Below are 20537 nucleotides of genomic sequence, written 5' to 3'. Positions count from 1 at the left end.
TGGCGAACAAAGATTTAGTGCTGTGACGGATTAAAAAAAAAAAAAAACGAGGGAACTTGTGTCTTCATCTCACTAAAAATATTGAACCGAATGTTAAGAAACTGGTTCTGAACCATCAAGCACAATCATTCCACTTACAAAGTTACTTGATTGTTTCGTTGATAATAATTTTTTGAGTGAAAAAATTGTTTTTGGGTGTTGTTTTCATTATCTAATTAAGAATAAATTACTCTTTTTGAGTAAAGGTTTCTTTGCAGCATTTTTTTTATAATACTATATTTTGATAATAGCAAATAGACTGCGATTACCTGCCGGGAGAAAAATATCGAGTTAACGTGCACATTAATTTTTTTAAAAAAACCAAGCAAATTTAACTCCTACAAAAATTGCTTAAAAATGTTGCCTCTTATAATTCAGCACCCCCTCCAACCCCCTTGCTTCAAATAGCTGGATTTTCTCAAAGGGGGCGTTTAATTTTTTTTACTTCTTAGGGGGACGGCAACGTTAAAAAGGTTGAGAATCTATGCCTTAGACAAATAAACGAATGAGTTTTTTTTTCCAAATAATTTTACTCTTTAGTAGATATATTGTTGACTCCCGGTGGCTGAGTGGTAGTGCCTCGCACTCCAGTGCCACAAGTCCGGGATTCGATCCTCGGGCCAGGCAAGGTTGACTCAGCCTTTCATCCCTTCAGTGGGTCGATAAATGAGTACCAAGCATGCTTGGGAACTAAAAAACTGGGGGTTCCGCGTTCGGTTGACCACCTGACCGGCTCTGTTCCTGCACCCCAGAGCCCAAGGTCAAGAAAACTGAGATGGGCACAGTCGGCCTTGGCGCTCTATGAGCTGTCGTGCCACTGAGTTTAGTTTAGTAGATATATTGTTTACATTTTACCTCAACTAATATCTGTCGCAAAAAATTAATTAAGCATCATTGGCAACCATAATAAATTAGTTAAGGTATACGCTTCTGCTAAAATAAATTAATACAATAATTTCATTAATTTTGCTTTTTGATACATAGCTTATATTTTTTCATTTCAATTAGTACCTGTTACTGCAATTAATCAAACATCATTGGCGTTCAACGATAGTATAGTGAATTTTTACTCTTCACTTAAACAAAATAGTATTATCTTCAGTTTAATTTTGCTTTTCAGTACATATCTTATTTACTTATTTCAATTACCGTGAACTTTGAGTCATTTGGCTTCATGGAAATATGTTTTAAAAGCACTATTAAGAACAATATAAAAACGTTGTTTTAGATAATTTTAGGAATGCTAATGTAGTGACGTAGTTTGTCTATTGATTATTGAGTTTTTGAGTTATAACGAATAAAAAAATAACAAAACATTAAAAAACATGCAATGAACTTTCTTTTTTATCATGAGAGATATAAGCTAGCAAACGTCACTGATGTCGTCTTTAAAATAGTTTTTGAAACGGTATCGTCTGCTGATTTAATTGTATCAATGGCTAGTTCAAAACCATGCAGAAAATTCTATTTTTCAAGCTCTCTCCCGAACGATATATTTAAATTTTGAAAACAGTTTTTAGGATTGGGGGTAAAATTACCCATTTTAATCACTGATCAAATCTCTGGACGCTGGTAAAAACAGTTCTATAGTTATAACAGAGATACACAGACACACACACACGATAACTCTTAATTTTTTATTATTGATTTTTATAAAGGCAGTCCTTGAACATGCATATCATATATATTGCTTTAAAATTAAAATATTATAAGTTCAGACTATTCAACAAATATAAAAAAACAAAAACAATCGTAACATGATTACGAATTAGGCCATGAAAATTGATTATAAATTTTTAGAGATTAATAATCACTAATAAGTGATAAGCTCATAATTGAATAAACTGCTGTAATTATCTATTGCCTAATTATCTAGAAATACTGTTTTATTTAACTGTTGCATCGGTCAGCTGTTTAGATCCCTTGCATCGGTTCATAAATATATGCATTTTTCGCATATGTATATCAGCTTTCTTGGCCATATCTCTTAGTAAGTCTGAATGTTGATGTTTAACTCCATCTACAAGTTCTTTATAGGATGAATAAATATAAAAACAATTCACGGCTCCTAAAAATAGGTGGGGGATAAATTTTAACTTGACTTTAATGATGTTCCTTGCATCAACTTTTGAATCAGAATCTTTTAGCCTAACTTCGATTTCAGGAGCAAGCTTGATGACTTCTAGTGGTATTTCTGGCGCTGCCAAAGAAAGCTGGATCAGTTGGTTTCGATATTCCAGTTTAGTGACTTCCATGCCGACGGAATGAACTCCTCTCAATGATCTGTTACACATAGAGAAAAAAATGTTTGGTTGTCAAGAATGCTATCTTTACAAACTCTGTTTTTGGCATTTTGAACAATGAAGAAATAGAAGGTAAGTAAGTAGGTATGTAAATAAATAAATAATTTGATTAATGAATAAATAAAATAAAATTAAATATGAAAAAAAATTATAAAATCAAAAAATAAATAAAAAAAAGATAAAAGGAAAACAAAAATAAATAAAAAAGTAAAATAAGAAAAAAATTAAGAAGTAAAAATCAAATAAAAAATAAAATACGAACTGAAAATAATATAAAAAAAAATAAATAAAATGAAAAAAATAAAATAAAAATAGATAAAAAATGAAAGAAAAGATTGAATGAAAAATTAATATAAAAAGTCAGCAAGCACAAGCTTGAGCGAAGTACGTCAAAGCATTTGAAATAGGAGGGCATGAAAAGTATTAGATTTTTCTTGGATTAATACATAATATAAAATAAATAAATAATAATATAAAAGAAAATAAAAAAAATGAAATACAAAATAAAAAAAAATGAAAAAAAATAAATAAAAAGCCCAATAAAAAGCTAATATAAAATGTAAGCAAGCTTAAGCTTATGGGAAGTGCGTCAGCGCATTTGAAATAGGAGTGCACGAAAAGTAATTATCTCAGCCCATAGCACATGGATCTTTTTTTAAAAGAAAAAAAAGGAAAGAAAGACGTGTGAACGGTATATGCTCTCGCTTTAGAGAAAACGTTTAAGGTATAATAAGCACACAAAAAATCATGGATATCAGTTAATAGAACATTTGTTAATCAATCCTATCACATTTAGTAATCAGGCTTAATACCTAATCAGATTTTTACGTAATAAGTGCCAATATTAATGGCATTAACTGTTGACATTATATATGCTAATTAAACAGTGTTAACTATCACTCAAGTTCACTATAAACCATGTTCACTATAACGGGGTTTGACTGTAGTATTCTTTTAAAAAAGAAATGTATTTTTAAAATTTTTGTTCCTTAAGAAATATTTCTTATTAACTTTTTTTAAGTTTTAGATTTGCTATTTATAATTACATAATATAAAATGATGCAGACATTTATGCACCCAATTATTTAAAAATAGTCCAACCATTATTCAATAAAATAATAGAAAATAATAAGTAATTAATCAAAATTATATTTTGCTGGAAATTATCTTAAGATTAACGAATTTCACAGTTGTTTGCAAATTTTTTTCGTTTGATTTTCTTTATAATTTCAGAGATATAGTAAAACTCGAAGAAAGTAAAAATAATATTTAGAGGCTTAAATTTTCTTCCATCTAAACTGTTCTCACAATTTTTACCATATGAACGGAAAAATTACCAAATGAATGGTATAAGTTGGTTTTATTAACCAGAACTATGTCTTTTTTTTTTTTTTACCAGAAATGCCATTACCATACAGTACGGTAATTTTACCGGAATTTCTTTCACCGTGTTTCAGTTCACTATTGGATCCTTTTCGATAAAAACCAAGAAATGAATGATGTGTCGTAATCATCACCGTGAACATACGTTTTGAAAGATTTTAGTAAAAAAAAAAAGTAAAAAAATGTTCGGGGTCACTGAAAGCGAGTGAAAACGAATACGAAATTAGAATCTTACGAATTACTACGAGATAGACGGGACTGAAACTTGAAAACTTGTTTTTAACTCTTAGCTCAAGTGAATTACAGTGTTTTAAATTTTTTAAAAAAAATGGAGATCTTACCGAAAGACAATTTTAATTATTTTGAAAATACTTAATCTTTCAGAGTTTTGCTTGTATGCAATAGATTAATAATTCTTACCTATCGTACCATTCCTTAGCTGCTTCAGTTTTGGAAAACTTGAAAATTTTGCACAATTGCGTCACATTTCCTCGTAATTTGGGATTACTCTGAATACTCGACAAAACAGCAGTGGTGAATATTTTCGTGTCTTCTTGATAATTTGACAAAACCTTTTCAACCTTCTTTGCTATGTTAACATCCAATCTAAATCCATTTGGAAAAATCTGCTTTATACTGAATTCCAAATCTTCAGTTTCTTGAATCCATTTCTCAATTTTCGCGAATAATTTCGTGTCTTCTTCGTTCGCTTTTAAAATCTCACGCATTGTTATTTTGTCGTATGAAATATCTGCAAAAGCTGCTACTAATCCCATGTAGGCGAAGTGAGGCAAGCATTTGAAGAATATTAGAGATGCCACTCCCAGAGCTCTAGAAACACCAAAAGCCTGAATTGTTATCATGTGTGAAATTTTATTGTCAAATATGGAATCAATGTTGTAAACTAAATCCAGAATGGAGCCGATTAATCGGCTAGTGGTCACGATGGTAAATCTTCTATCCAACTCACATGCGCTAGAGTCCAGGACCCCAATAAGCTCTTTCCGTTTTGCAAACCATTTTGCGAAACTTTCTGTCAGCCTTTCACTTGATTGGCGTAAGTCAGGAATTCTATTATCAAGTTCATTTAAATCATCTCTTGCAAAGTGGTGATAGTTGTCATAAAAATTCGCGAAGAGGCTTGCAAAATGGATTATAAAATCTGTACTTCCTTCGTCAAATGGATTAAAGTTATCCAACTCCTGTTGATCTACCTGATTGATGCGTTCTTCTATTCTTAAAACCTAGGAAAAAATTCATAATCGTATTACTAAAAACAGACCTTAACAACTTGGAAAGAGAACAAATAATATCACATTCGTTAGTTTTAGTTCTACGAGTATAATAAAGAATTTCTTCAGCTTCGAAATATGAATGAAAAAAAGAAAGAACACAGAAATACAGAAAAGAATTGCAAATAAGTCAAAACAAGTGAAAAAGGAAAACAAAACAAAAGGGGTTGATAAATATGGAAAGGAACAAAAGAAGAAATAAAAGAAGAGACTGAAGAAAAGGTGCGATGGGGTAAAGGAGTAAGGGAACGATCATAGACATACCTTATTTTAATACTGTTTTTATTAACTTCTTTTCCTATTATGGGTTTGGTTTGTCAATTTTTTATAAAATTTACTCCTTCATGTAAATTCATTCGAATTCGGTACTCGTTTTATAGATTTCGTTTTATGTTTTGTTCTGTTTTTTTCTTTGCATTTTATTTTCTATTTTTTACGTGATCTTAATTACTTATTCTATTCTATTTTGCTCCAAAATTTTTTTTGAGTGCTCTTCATTCTATTGTACTGATATATTTTGATTTGGCTAAATTGATACAATGTTAGAAAGCGCTTCTTTTTGCGGATATAGTCGTGTGAGCTAATGAAGAAATTTTTTTTCTTACCAGATTTTTTAAAATTTTTTTAAAAATCGTTTCGTCCTCATCTTTTTTCCTTATTCTGCAATATTTCCCTCTTATTTAGTGTAAAATGAGTAAAAAGTATTTTATTAATTTTTAGAATATATTGCTTATATAAGTTTTATTATTTTCGCCATCAAATATTTTTTCAATAAATATAAAATTTTCGTTCTTCAAAAAGAAGAATTAAAAACTATGAGGGACAAAAAACTGTGAAAATGGACATTATCAAAAATGAAAATAAATAAATAGGCAAACATCATGAATACTGGCGAGTCGTTAACAAGGAAAGAGCTTTTCAAATTATCAAAACCTGTTTCGTTGCCGGTATAAACTGAGAGAAGGTGCAAAACAATTTAACATACAGATTTTATGAAACTGTTTTTTATAATTTTAATCACATCTTTTTATGATTTTTCTATTATTTTTTTCATTTGCTTATAATAATTGCCCCTTCAATTGGAAATACCTTTTTTAATTCTTTTTTGAAAAGTATTCGGAAAATATGTATTAAGTGTGGGAATAATGAAACACCCTGCATTCTGCCATGGCATCTAAGGAATTGCCAGGGGTCAAAACTGTTAAACATAATTTTAGAAGAAGAATTTTTAAAAACATCATTCGAAGAATTATTTGTTTTTTAGAAGAGTTATTAGAGTTATTTGATGAACATCATTAGAGAATTTGTTATTTGTTTTATTAAACAGGTAAAAATATATTTTAGATACAAAACAAAATGCTATAGAGTGGTAAAATAAGCTATTGATATGTAGTTTAAAATAATGAAGAGTGCTGTAGAGAGATAATGTAGAGTGTATTTTGAAATAATGTAGTTTAAAATAATGTAATGTAGATTGATTTTGGTCGAATTTTGCATTTTGCCATATAAAATTACATTCTTTAAAATTATGCAACAATCATGTGTCTTACAATTCAAACATTTTCAAATATTATAAAAAGTGTAATAAAAAGATAAAAATAATGAAATAATAAAAAATAATAAAAAATAAATTTTTGTCTGGCATACTCTTTGGATAAACAAATTTTATAATTGTGCGCAAAAATTTTTCAGTTTGCTTCAAAAGTACTAGAGATATGGTGAAAAAGTAAAAAGTAAAATTAACATTTAAGTGACCTTAAGTATGAATCGCTTGCCTAACCATACTATTGGGACCATATTTCTCAGTTTGCAGCTATCCCTTACATTTTGACAGTCAGAAATTTGAATTCACTGAAAACATGGCATGTTTATTCAGAGAAAGTGTAATTTTGTATCTGATTTCGTAAATTAGACTATATTCTGCGCTAATTATTTGAGTTCATTATATTTGAGATCACTTTTTCAAACCATTAAGGTTGAGTTCTAGAATGTGAAGATCCAGTCATTAAATCAAAAGTTATTCAGAGTGGTCCGTGTCCCCCCCCCCTTTAAACTATTATATTATTCCTATTTGCTACAATCTCAATATGAGGATAAGTTAAACCCTATTGCTTATTTAACTTCTTGAATTTTCTTTGCGTGATGATATGGTTCAACTTGAACAAAAAAAAAAACTTCATTTTTTTATTATGTTGCAGCAACAATTTTGCAAATTATGGTTCAAAGATATTGTCATTATGTTTCAAACTTTTACCTATTTTTTGAATGTTTAATCAAATCTATTCTCTTTTCTAAACAGACGCAAAATCTTAACAATCGTGTTAAAAATTTCATTTTTCTAAAATTCATATTAATTATATTTTGCTCTAAAATAATACATTTTAATCAACCAAGGACTTTAAATGATTGTAAAAAGTAAGTTAGAAATACATACCAGGTCTCTTTGAGGATTATTATTTTCACCTTCCATTCTGATGTACTGATCCACTCTCATGTAAAGAATACCTTTACCAAGTGGCAATTATTTTATGAAACTTATCTATAATAACCTATCAGAATTCAGTATTTTATTGGAAGAAAGAAACAATGGAAATCCTATCTCATAAACTAAAAGAAAATTATTATTTATCTGATAATTTTTAGTTTAGTTACATTAAAAAAACAGTGAATAGATAATATAAAAAATTGTGTGATTTTTAAAAATTTTTATTCTTATTAAATTGTTTAAAAATATTTTAGTATAGCACACAGGACGAAAACGATTGAAATCAAATGATTAAACACAGCTCTAGATCAATGATTCTCAACCTTTTTTTTTGTTGCGGCACACTTTTAACGATTTCGAAATTTGACGGCACACAAAGAAAACAAATTATATTAAAAGTTGTTTAATTACCTATTTTACACTATGTTAAATAGTTCGTGATGATAATTGTGAATGTGAAATAAAATAATATGTACTACAGAAGCACATTTATTAAGGGATTAATTATTTCTTTCGACCAATTTCTTATTAGTTCGAAACAGTTATTTATTTTTTTGCTAGTTATTAATTGTTAGCTTCTTTTCTATAATTATTAACTGTTAGTTTTTTTTTACATTAACTGTTATTTTTTGTGATTTCTTGCTAAATAGTTTTTTTTGTTAATTATTAATTGTTAGCTTAATTTTTGTTAGTTATCCTTCGTTAATTTGTTTTTTATATATTATATACTTTTCTTTAATTTAAACTTTACTCATAATAAAAAAAGCATCATAATTTTTATTGTATCATTTCTAATATTTGGCTGTATATTTTAAGAATTTAGCGGAACAAAAGTGCCGCGGCACAGTGGTTGAGAATCACTGCTCTAGATATATAAACGCGGTTCTGACGAATTGTCTTTTTAACCACTTATTTAAATAACTCCAGTAAAATAATATGTGAGTTGTTCAGTTTAATTGGGATTCAGGAGAAAAAATCCTAAAGTCTTTATTCTTTAAATTTCAATGTAGGTATAATTTTGTTAAAATTTTTATTCATTTATTTAAATTTTTTAAAGAAATTTGTAGCTGACACTCTTTGCAATACAATTTGTGATCACTTTAAATGATATACATAACGTGCATCTTTTTAAAAAAGAAATATTTTAGGAACTTATTGAGATAATTTAAAAACTTTGCTTATAGTAGGTTTTATTCGTTTAAATAAATGTTTCGCATAAATTTTATATTTAAGTATAATNTTCTTGAAAACCATCATATTTTTCAAAATATTTTTTAATTTACATGTTATTGTGGAAAGAGGTATTATGAATTAGCATATTCAAGATAACCCCCTCTAACCATTAAAATTGCAACATCATAATCTGATCATTTGAACAAAAATTAAGGTGCCCTGTTTGTTTATTTTGCAAACTACATGTATATTGGAAATTCTATGTATGATGGAGACATATAAAAAACCTTTTTTTAAAAAAAAATATCTTCATGCAGTCTAAAAAAACTTTAAAAACTCATGTCAACATCAAGATTTTTTATTTATTTATTTATTTTGGTCTTGTAAATCAGTGTTCCCCAAGCCCCGGTCCACGGACCGGTACCGGTCCGTGGATCAAATGATACCGGGCCGCCCATTTCATTGAAAATAAATATAAGATCCTAGGTTTATACCCCAAATTAAAAATATATGTGTTCCATTGAAATTTTATTTATTTAAAAAAAGGGACCCCGAAGGTAGTGACATAAATTTTTTAATGTTTTAAAAAGTAAGAAGAACAACACCAAATTAGTATTCACCGAATTCTTTAGATTAGTTTAAAAAAAAAAGAATATCAATCCTCATAACTGCAAATATCATAAATAAAACACGAAAGCGAGGCGTGAAATTTACATGGGAACTAGTGAAGAACAGTAACAGCAACCAAAACAAAGCAACGGAGTAAATTGGACATAAGCAACACACTTCGGGTGTTATTGTCTCCGATTACCCCCAAATGGAATCGTCTCATTGCAAAAAACAAGCTCAGGGTTCTCATAGTTTTAACGTTCTCGTAAGTTAAAATGTTAAATCACTTTATATTTTTGTTGTTGATGTAACTGTATTTTATTTTGAAGGCATGTTTAAATACAATTAAATTAAAATAAATAAATCAAAATAGTCTAAAATATGAACATTTAACTCCCCCCCCCAGTGGACCGCGGTAAAATTATCAAACGTTGACAGGTCCGCGGTGATAAAAAGGTTGGGGAGCACTGGCCTAAAGGACAATGGGCATCCAATGTGTTGTCATATTTCTTTTTTTACTGGTTAGGAACTATGCAAGTTGAAAATGTTTAAAAAACCACACAGTTTTGCATTCACGTTTTTTTTTAAAAATCATACTAGTTGTAAGCAGTTTCAAAACTGTAAAGGTAAAATAAATGTTCTTTACCTTCAATTTTGTATGAACAGACAGGTTATTTTACAATAGTTTTAGAACGAAAATTCTAACCGTGTAATGCTATCTTATGTTGCTTTCTATTTATTTTGATTTTTCTAAGTTCAATATCTTTAGTGTTCAATATCTGCGTCTCTTAGACTTGACTGTAATCAGATTATTTGTGGATTACAGTATACAGAGGTGGCACCAAAGTTAGACCAGAAAGCAAAACTTTTTATTTTTGATCCAACGAGTATATACTCAATCATAGAAACTAGTTATGACGAATTTTCATGTTTATCTGAGGGGTTACAATAAAAAAGTGACTGAATAAGGACTTCTGAAAAACTACTGTATGCAATTTGTCCAAATTTTACACTTAAGTATGAATATAAACTGAGTTATATTCATTTTAATTTTTTTACTGTACATAATATATACTTTTTTTCTCTGGAAGAACTCTTTAAAAATATCTTATTTATATTTATCTAGATTATTTAGAAAACGTATTGTCTAAAATTCAGTATGCTATTGGTGCTGTGAGGCAACTTAAACTCAGTCAAATTGTTTTAAAGAAGATTTTATAATGGAAACGATGTAAAACATATTCAATATTATCCCCTAAAAAATCATTTATCACTAAAAAATTGATTTTAGTTTTTAGAATGTAAATAGCGCGCATAAAAATGTGTACTTCTAATAGGATGATGGTTTAAGAAAAAAATGATAGCAGTTTTCTTTATAATACGACTTATTGTAGCCTAAAAATTAAAAAGCACAACTTTCAACTTTTTTTTAAAACCAATCCCATTTCTCTGGATCGCGGGTTCGCAGTGGCTCAGGGGATAGAGAGTTCGACTCTTAATGAGGTGAACCGGGTTCGAATCAAAGCGACGGCTGGTAGGTACGAATTTCGAAACCGGCTTACACTGTCCTCTTACTTTTTGATTTTAAGGTGTTTAAGTTTATTACTCACTAATGCTAATTTTTTTTGTTTCCAAATCTTAGTAATAATAATTATTTTAAACTTTTTTATTTAAACACATATATTTAATTTTATAACTGTATAGTATTATCCTTCCGATAGAAATATTATATAATATAGAAATATTCCGATATAGATTAGCTTAGTCTGAAATCTTTGGTCTGACAATGTTTAACAGTGAAAAACATTTCTTTTAGGCTTAAAAATTTAAATAAAATTGATTGGAAATAAAAAATCCATTTTAATTTTCAATTAATCATGCCAAATGAATGTAAAAACTAGTTTTAACTTTTTAATGTGAATAATCGTTAATTTTTTTGTGCTGTCATCGTGTCTTCAACAGCGCCATATAATTGAATTATTTTTTTTCAAATTTATTTTTTCCTCAAAAATATATTACTACTGACCTGTAAATTATTTTAACTTAGAGAAAATTATAAAAGTTAAAATTCGCTTCATTCTGGTAAAAAAACAAACTTATAAATGAAATTTATTGGCTATCTGTAGAACGTTTTATTTCCTACACAATCTCAGAAATAAAACTCTCACTTTTGACAACTCAGCAATCCCTGAGCCAAATTTCGTTAGTTTTGAAAATTATTTCTTCCGAAATTGTGTGATTTGTGACGAAACGTGAACTCTCAAGTGGACGAATATGACCAGAAAATGGTTTCGTCAAAAACGAAGAAAGTTTTGTAAAATTTGAGTATCCATTTCTAACAGTGCACAACGATTATAAAAAATAGCAAATAAGTGCACGATTTGATTTTATCACAAATGCTTATATATTTCGATAAAAACTAAGTGAGAAAAAAGCATATTTTCAATTTTATTTTGATAGTACATGCAATACTTAACATTTTAATTACGGATTCACCACGAAACTCAATTTTGTCAAAACTGACAAATGCTCTAAAACGCAACCGGCTGGTCGCTGGTTTTGGTTACTTTTTCTATAATTAATATTTAATTTTCAAATACGTAATATAAGTTATCAAATACATAATTTTTTAATACGTTTGGCTGTGACTTCTTTGTTCTCCACTAATTTCAATTTTTGTTTTATTTTTAGTATGTTGTTATCTTTCTTTTGAACTTATGTCAAGATAACGTGATAAGATGCGTTTTAAAAAGTAAAGGTAAAAGTTTCTCTTTGTAACACGTAATAATCTCTTCGTAATTGTTATCACTGTAATTGAAAATTATATTGTTCATATCACATAGAACTATTAATGAGAATATCAAATATAATCAATCTTTGATCAAATTTTTGGATAATTTTTAACTAAACCAATTCATATTTTCAAAAAAGGTTGTTATCTAGTTTTGAGCTTATAACATGATTTTGTGTAAGAAAGAAAAATGACAGGTTCATTTTGTAACATTTTCATGTCTATTTAATTATAATTTTTGTCCTGATTTTATTATCATGTAAATTGAAAGGTATATTGTTCAATTTTCATCTTACTTTGAAACTAACTAAATGCTTTTACTTATATGTAATTGAATTTTTAAGAAATTTTTAAGTACCTAATATTTGGCTATAAATACTATGTTTTTTTAATATGAAAATTTTATTCTTAGAACTTTATCAGTTTTTGAGGTGATTTGTTTGACGCAGTTGTTTCAATGCGAATAAATTACTCAGTTCATAGACAAAATAATTTTATATCCACGACATCTTTAAAATTGAATTTTTCAAGAACCACTCAATTGATTTCGTGCAAATTTTGTGCTTTGCCATAAAATGTACATTTTTGAAAAGATGTAATGTTTGCGCAGTTAAATTCAAATTTTTTTCGAATAAAAAAAAAAATAATTGTGAAAATTATTTTTTGTTTGGCATTATCTTAGGATAAAAGAAGTTTATAATTGTGTGTACAAGTTTCTAGATGTTCTTAAAAATTTCTTGAGATATCGCGAAATACGCAAAAAGTAAAATTCATATTAAGTGGTTCAAACTTTGGCCAGCTCTCCTACTAAACTATTGAGACTATAATTCCTAGATTTCGGCTACTCCACATATTTTGAGGGCATGGGATCCAAATCTATCAAAAAAAAGTGTGTTTATGCAAAGAAAATACATTTTTGCGTCTAATTTAATAACTTAAAATATTGTCGGCCCTTTTTAATTGGCTTATTTGAGGTTACCTCTTTAACCTATTTAAATTGAGTCCTAGTATGAGAAATTTCGATCCTTAGATGAAGAATTTAATTAGGGCGTTAAATATTTTGAACTGAGCATATTAACATAAAAACATACACAGAATAGAATTTATTTTTGAAAAATGTTAGGTTAGTTTTTAATTTTACTTCTTTCTAGAACATTACGACGACATGCGTTTCTAAGACACATACCACATAGTAGCTTCCACTTTATATTTTTTAGATTAGTAATACATCAATAACAATATATTTTGCACTAAGAAGATAGCTTAATAAGATAAGATGTGTCAATAAGAGTCAAAATAATTTTTTAAAAATTTTTATTCTTTTTTAAATATACAGTTCTGTAGACAAGCCAGTAGAATAAACAAAATATTGCATTTTCTTAGTATTTGTAAACTTCACAATGTAGTTTTAACATAAAAATTAAATAATAATTGTACCCTTTTAAATATATTGAGTACAAACTTAATATGTAAATGAATATACCTAAATTTAAAGCTATATACTACCGCAAGTTCTCGTTATTAGTTACTAGAGCTTACATTTATTGATGTTCAGTACAATATATAAAATGCTGTATTGAAAATTGTGTATTTATTTGAAGTTTGTAATTCTGTTTTATTATTCAAAAATATTGGTTTTACCGGCATCCAGTGCTTATAAATTTATAAAACATTATTCCAATAAATGAAATTTACCACTTTTTCTCGTCAGATTCGATTTAGAGCTTTAATTTTTAAACTTTTTTACCCCAATACCACATCTCAGGTGATAAAAGTGTGATGTTTTTTTAATTATTTTTTGCATTTGATAGTTATTGTAGTTATGATATTGTAGTTTTGATAGTTATGATAGCTATCTTAAGGGAATTTCTTTCTAAAGCTTTAAGTTTTTGTCATAAATTACTTTCTTCCCGTTCAGCTTTACTACAAAAAAACTAACGCATCATACTTATTGATTTTAAAATTTTCACTGTTATGGATTGTTATACTATAGCATAATATATATATATATNTATTGTAATTGTCTCATACTCCAATTAATTTTGTGGTACTTACTTTCACGTACTATATAATGCATATTTATTCTCAAAATTGATTTTGAAAATTTTATATATCTGTAGTTTTTCAAAAAAAACCTGTTAGGTTAATTTAAAAAAAAAAATTGACATCAAATTTTTTAACTTTTTTTTCTTCAAAAATTTTCAAAATTAGTTGGAGTATGTAATTGCAAATCAATCAATTAATAATTAATTAATTAATTTGCTAATTGATTTATTAATTAGAAAATTAATTAACCAATTAATTACAAATTAATTAGAGTATGAGACAATTACAATAACTAATAGTCTGCATTGAAGTAATAAAATATCGATTTTTCTATATATTGAATTATTTTTTATCTCTCACAGGACCTTCTATGGGCCGAAACGAATGTTGCCCCTTAAAATTATTTCTCATAAGGCATACATCCCACTAGTTTATTTTAAAATTGGCGAGTCACACTTCCCTAGCTTCCCTTGTAAGTCAAAGTGTTTATATAAGCAGATGAATTATATTTATTCAAGAAGCTGAGATACTATTTCTTTTGAATTTAAAAAAATTAAACTGATCAAAAAACATTTTATAATAATTCGGTATTCAAAAAGAAAACAAATTACTATGAAATCAAAATAAATAAAAATTAAAATAAGTAAAAATTGAAATAAATAAAAATTAAAATAAATGAAAATTGATATAAATAAAAATTGAAATAAATGAAAATTAAATAAATAAAATAAATAAATAATAAGTATAGCAGCTGTTTTTGATCAGTATTGCTTAAGGAAGTTTTAGAATAATAACTAGGAAGAATATAATAACTTAGGAGGCTAACCTCTCTGCTCGCAGCCACTCACCAACCTCGACGATTGCTTTGCAATTATGTTGTGTCGTATAGCATGAAACAGATTTATCTACGAAAGTTGAAATTATTCATTAAAATAAATGCAAGATAAAAAATTCCGTTTGTTTACATTTGCGCCCTTCTTCCTCGTACATTAAATATAAGTCGTACATGTATTACACTATGCATGAAGCTGTCCGTAAGTTCTCAAGTGTCGAATCTCATTAACGGCAATAATAATAAGAGTGATGATAAGGTTATATCATAGAATTACTTTATAATTAGGAAACAACTCTTTTAACTTCAAACTCTTTGAGAACAATCAAAATTAAAAAGGTACCAATAGCAGAGTAAGATAGGAAAAAAATATTACTTTTAAATTTGGGTTAAAAAAATAGTTCACAAAAAAGATACCTTTACGATTTTTATTAGTCTCAAGTTCATATCAACCAAATAATATCGAAATAGATGATGGAAATGCCCACCATGTGATTTTGCGAACCATAAATACGTACCGACAACAATGGAAAACTGGGTTTAGATATAGAAACATATTAGATTCTCTAGAGCAGTAAAAAAAATGGTTTTGTAAAAATAGCAGACGATGGACTACTCTACATTGCTCAACTGTAGGCAGTTGATGTAAAATTTTATAAAGCAAATACTAAATGCTGAAATCTGATGGTTTCACTTCCTCAATTGAAGCAATGACTTCTGATTGTTGGTCCATTACATTTTTGAAATGAATCAACGGAATCGAGTATGGCGAATCTTCTTCCTGATATAGATGAAAGGAAGATTCATAAATGTTCAAAACATTGAAAATTATTCTGACAAGTACCGGTGCTTGAGAAAGAAAATGTTGTGGAACATCAAATTTCTTTTTTCTCACAATTTTGTGTGCGTCCAGATCTAGAGGGTATTCCTGAGATATAAGTCTGTGAAGAAAAAAAAGTAAAAATATTTTAGAAAAATGAACAAAAAGATAATTTTAAAGATATCATTATAAGTAAATAGCTAAGTAAGATAAACCTAAATACTACATGTTGTCTCAAAATACATAAAAACAGAAGATAAACATATGAGATAAAAGAGTTTTTAAGTAAAAGAAAAAATTGAAAATTTAAAAATTACTGAAAATTTAATTAAAAATCATGAGTAGGTATAAACTCCTTGTCATCTTATACGGTTATATCTTTAAAAATAAATCAATGCAATAGTGTTTGCAGAAGATAGTATAATTGTTGTTAGCTTTATCTATGGAGATTACTGCAAAATTCTTTCGAAATTGCTTAACAGTAGTTTAGTTTGACAGTTAGATGCATAAAGTAGTCTGATAAAATTTATTAGTTGGATGCATAAAGTATAGATGATGAAATTTATTAGTTGGATACATTAGTTAGATGCGTAAAGTATTCTGATAAAATTTATTTTGGAATAAATGTGAAACAAATATTTTAAAATACTAAATAGAATCGGCATAAATAGAATAGATATTAAAAAACTACAAGATCCTATTAAGCCTGTCTTTTCCTGCGGTTCTGTTATCTTTCACAAAATAAATTATTAAATAAATTACAAAATAAATTAGGTTGAAAATATTTTATTGTTTAAGTTCTTAGATACTTTTTGCATTTAAAATAATTTTTAAAGAGGGAAAAAAATGACTCTCTAAAAATTGGAAAAAGAGAAAAAATAAAAATAAAAATTATGAACACAAAAAATTACTATGTTTTTATAAAAAGCAAGTTTTGCTATCAAACACTTTAAAGTCATACCTAATAAGCAGATACAGAGTAGTTTTTAATTGGAATGAAAACAAAAGAAAATACCTTTTCGTTAAGAAACTTGCAACAGCATTTTGTAGAGAAGCTTTCAAAACACTTTTTGTTATTTTGTTTCTTGGTAAATTAAAAGTCATACCGGTGATTAATGAAAACAGTACAAAACACACCACATCATCACTAAGCTCTAAAGAGTATTCTTGAAGTTGAGAGATCACTTCTTCTTCTACAGATTGGTGGGAAATTTCATTCTCAATCTTACATTTAAGACTCTGCGGCAATTTCTGAACAAGGCAATTAAACAATGCACGTTCATCATTGATGTTGGCAACCATATCAATTAAAAACTTTTTATCTAACATTGTTTCAGCAACAGTTAAAGCTACATTGCACAAACTGCATCCAAACTTGTAACCTGGACCTATAAGCAACTGTCCAATGGATTCCATTATATCAAAGACAGACATTATTGATCTAGCAATTAAAAAACGTTGATGAGTTTTGTTTAGCTTTTGTATGTAAGCTTTTGACTCATCTAATAAATGAAGTCTTCGTGATTTCCACATATCGAATGCATTTAAAAACATTATATACTGTTCGTTGGGTACCTCACACAGTTGTGTTTCAAAAGAAACATTTGGGTAACAATACGTTCCTAGGTATATGAAATAAAGTGTCAACATCCTCAGACTTGACCTATTACTTCGCTTCATTGATTGCCGATTCAATAGTTTAGTTAATCTGTCAGTATTGAAGCTAGATTTAGTATTGTAAGGAAACATAGTAACTAATTCATGAGTCGTCTTCAACCGACCGCGCAATCCATTGAATATTAACAAATAAAAAACTAGCCTGTTTATCTTCATACTAATGTTATTGTTTTTTCTGGAGTCAACACATTTTGTATTTGTTGCTGAAGCATTTACTGTAGCTTTTGGCACTTTGTTAGGAAACATTAGACTTGTATTCGTATCATTTTATATTTCGTGCATTTCTTTGTAGTTAAGCAATTCCTTCATGAACTTTTTTAGTAGTATCTACAAGCAAAAATATATCAAATTGTGGAAATTAATTGCAATTCAAAAAGGTATTTGGTGTTAGTATTTACACTCTAAAAACTATTTATATAAAATTGTGAAAAGTTGAGTTAGATAAATTTTTTGTCGTCTTTCTTACATTAAAAGTTACATTCAATTTTATAAAATGTAACAGTCATGATTTTGTTTTAATCCTACAATCTTTAAAACCTGTTATGTAACCTATTAGGAAACTGGAACAAGAATAACAAGAAATCTATATCAGATCAGTATTAAATATAAGTTTTCATAATTAAAAATGAAAAAAAAAAGGCTATAAATACGATTATGGAGTCGTTTTTTTTTCATCAATCAAAACAGAGACAAAAACATTGACATTTAAAATGATTGGAAACAATTAAAAAAAATAATAAAATGCAGTGAAATTTGAAATATTTTTTAAAGGATAGGCTAAAGTACTTGATTGAAATTTTTAATTTTAGTATACAATTTAAAACTCGTAATAGAATACCAGTCACAAAAAATTATATCAATATAAAAATGCATAAAATATTCGAAATGCTTATAATTATAATTTTTTTCCTGCATTTTTTGACTTTCGAATTTTATACAGTTATTGGAGAACTACATAAAAAAAACTTTCTGTCACATTTTATAAATATTTCGTCTGAAAGATTTTGTTGAATTACCTGAAAGAATAGCCAAAAATTCCAGAAACGCTACTTATAGCAATGCTAAATAATCTTACATACTTGATACAATTTTTTTGAAATCCCCTTAATACTATTCGATAGCAATTCGCTGCAATTTCAACATAGTTGTGAAACATTCAGTTCTATTATTTTTAATAAGGTATAAATTTAGTGCAATTTTAATGATTACCACTTAATACAGTTTCAGGATGCAAAACGCAATGGATTTGAAGTATTCAGTTTATAGTTTTTAGATTATTTCTAAATATTAATAAAATATTGTGTCATATCTTATGAATTACCAGTGAAAATTGCTTAAAATGATTCAAACCAAAATGAAAAAAACCGAAAATATAAGACCGAATCGAAATGCAAACACCGATGAAAGAAATTATTTGCAACTAAAATTGTTGAGTAAAATTAAATCTTAAATGATTAATTCAAACATATATTCATTTGATATAGTTTATATACAGTTTTGTTTTGAGTATTAATTTAAGTTTTTGATTCCATCTTTATCATAAAATTTAAGTAGATAACTTTGTAAGAATCCTGATTGAAGTTAGGCCCCGAATTTAATGATTTTGTCTAATTTTGCACGAAGTATAATCCTATACTTCTTCAAGATAGAAATAAAAACACAAATAATTAAACCCTTTGACGCAGATGGGACAGCGTGGTGTACTCATAAATATATTTTTTTCGGACGCTCTAATTGCAAGCACGATAGATTTTGGTATTTTTTTAATTATTTTTTTCCAATGCCAACTCGATTGACATTCGTCATTCAAATGTCAGTAGGACAGATTTGTTTGCCATTCTTTCCAGGCTCCCATATTAAATGGGCCAAAGTTGTTCAAAGTGTAAAGGCCTGGTTTCTTAGGACAAGTGCCTTTTCTGGGCGTCAGCGTTAAGTTGACGTTACCCTGACGCCAACAAAATACTGGTTTGTTAACTCAAGGCCTGTATCTTAAGAGAAGCGTCTTAACCGGGAGTCAGCTTTAAGTTGATATAATTTTGACGCCATAAAAATACCGTTTTGTTAGCTCAGCGTGAGCAGTCGGTCCAATGCAGAAATTATCTCGCATTGCACATGCGTTAATAACGTAAACAAATATTTATTTTGAATTTGTATTGATTTTGTGATTGTTGACCAGTGATTTAAGGAACAAATAATAACTTTGTCCAAGAAAAAACACATTATAGCTTAGCTAAATGAAGAAGAAGAGGAAAAGGAAGCTATGCTTAATGTTAAAATTAAAATCTTGGCTGATTTCAGTGCTCTGTTGTTGGCTGTTGTCCGCCATTGCTTCTGTTGTTAACGTCACGTTGTAATCCAACTGCAGTTGATTTGGACGGCAGTTGTCGTTCAATCTGAGCGTTCCATGACGTATGCTGTCAAACTCATAAATTGACCAATCAGAGGTAAACGTTCGTTTCAAGCTAACGCCGACGTTTCCTAAGAAACCAGGCCTTGGAAAACAAACACAGAGTACACAGAATGAAAGAACGTCCATGCCTCGTCCGGGATTCGAATACAGCGCTTTTTTATGTGAGATTAGCTACCTGAACACTACACAGTCCGGTTAGCATTTTTTAATAATAAAAAGCAGTTAATAGTAGTAACTAAAAAAATCTATTAAATAAACAGAGTTATTTTTCTACTATAACAAAAATAAGTATTCTGAAAAATATTCATTCATATTCAAAAATTTATAAACAATTGATTTTGTAAATTAAAGAAATTTGAATAATAAATAACTGTTTCTTTAGATCTAAATGACTGCAAATAAGTGCAAATTTGAAAAACTATTGTTTGGGAATGAGCCGTGTTTGGAGGATTATACGTTTAACGCAGAAAAAGACAGCGTTGTTTCAGGCTGTGTTCCATAACTATAAACTATTAAAGCCCCAAATATAATATTTTTCATTTATTTTGACCTAAATTAATACAAAATAATGATAAAAGTATGATAAATATGTTTGATAAAAATGATGTGCCAAAGCATTAATTTTTATTTCATACCCGTCGTTGAACATCAGACAAAATTTTGAGTTTACGACAATC

The 20537-nt window shown here is 28.1% G+C and overlaps 2 protein-coding genes across 3 annotated transcripts in view; both read right to left on the bottom strand.

Annotated features, from left to right (window-relative positions):
- Positions 1 to 1662: 1662 nt before the first annotated feature.
- On the bottom strand, positions 1663 to 7598 carry LOC107440754 (uncharacterized). Its single transcript, XM_016053769.4, has 3 exons — positions 7452 to 7598; positions 4146 to 4969; positions 1663 to 2322 (listed from the first exon to the last, which is right to left on the bottom strand). The coding sequence occupies exons 1-3, from the start codon at positions 7509 to 7511 to the stop codon at positions 1926 to 1928; spliced, it is 1281 nt and encodes a 426-aa protein (XP_015909255.1). The 5' UTR covers positions 7512 to 7598; the 3' UTR covers positions 1663 to 1925.
- A 7769-nt stretch (positions 7599 to 15367) lies between these two features.
- Positions 15368 to 20537, bottom strand: part of LOC107440755 (uncharacterized) — a 153750-nt gene continuing 148580 nt past the window's right edge. For both annotated transcript variants that reach the window (XM_071179706.1, XM_016053770.3), the window contains exons 2-3: positions 16789 to 17777; positions 15368 to 15894 (exon numbers count right to left, since the gene is read on the bottom strand). In XM_071179706.1, the coding sequence (XP_071035807.1) occupies positions 15621 to 15894; positions 16789 to 17696 (1182 nt within the window). In that variant the 5' untranslated portion in view covers positions 17697 to 17777 and the 3' untranslated portion in view covers positions 15368 to 15620. The remainder of the gene's footprint in view (positions 15895 to 16788; positions 17778 to 20537) is intronic.

The sequence above is a fragment of the Parasteatoda tepidariorum genome, chromosome 4 (genome assembly GCF_043381705.1).
Source record: "Parasteatoda tepidariorum isolate YZ-2023 chromosome 4, CAS_Ptep_4.0, whole genome shotgun sequence".
Lineage (NCBI taxonomy): Eukaryota > Metazoa > Arthropoda > Arachnida > Araneae > Theridiidae > Parasteatoda > Parasteatoda tepidariorum.
This window is presented reverse-complemented; position numbering and strand designations above follow the sequence as displayed.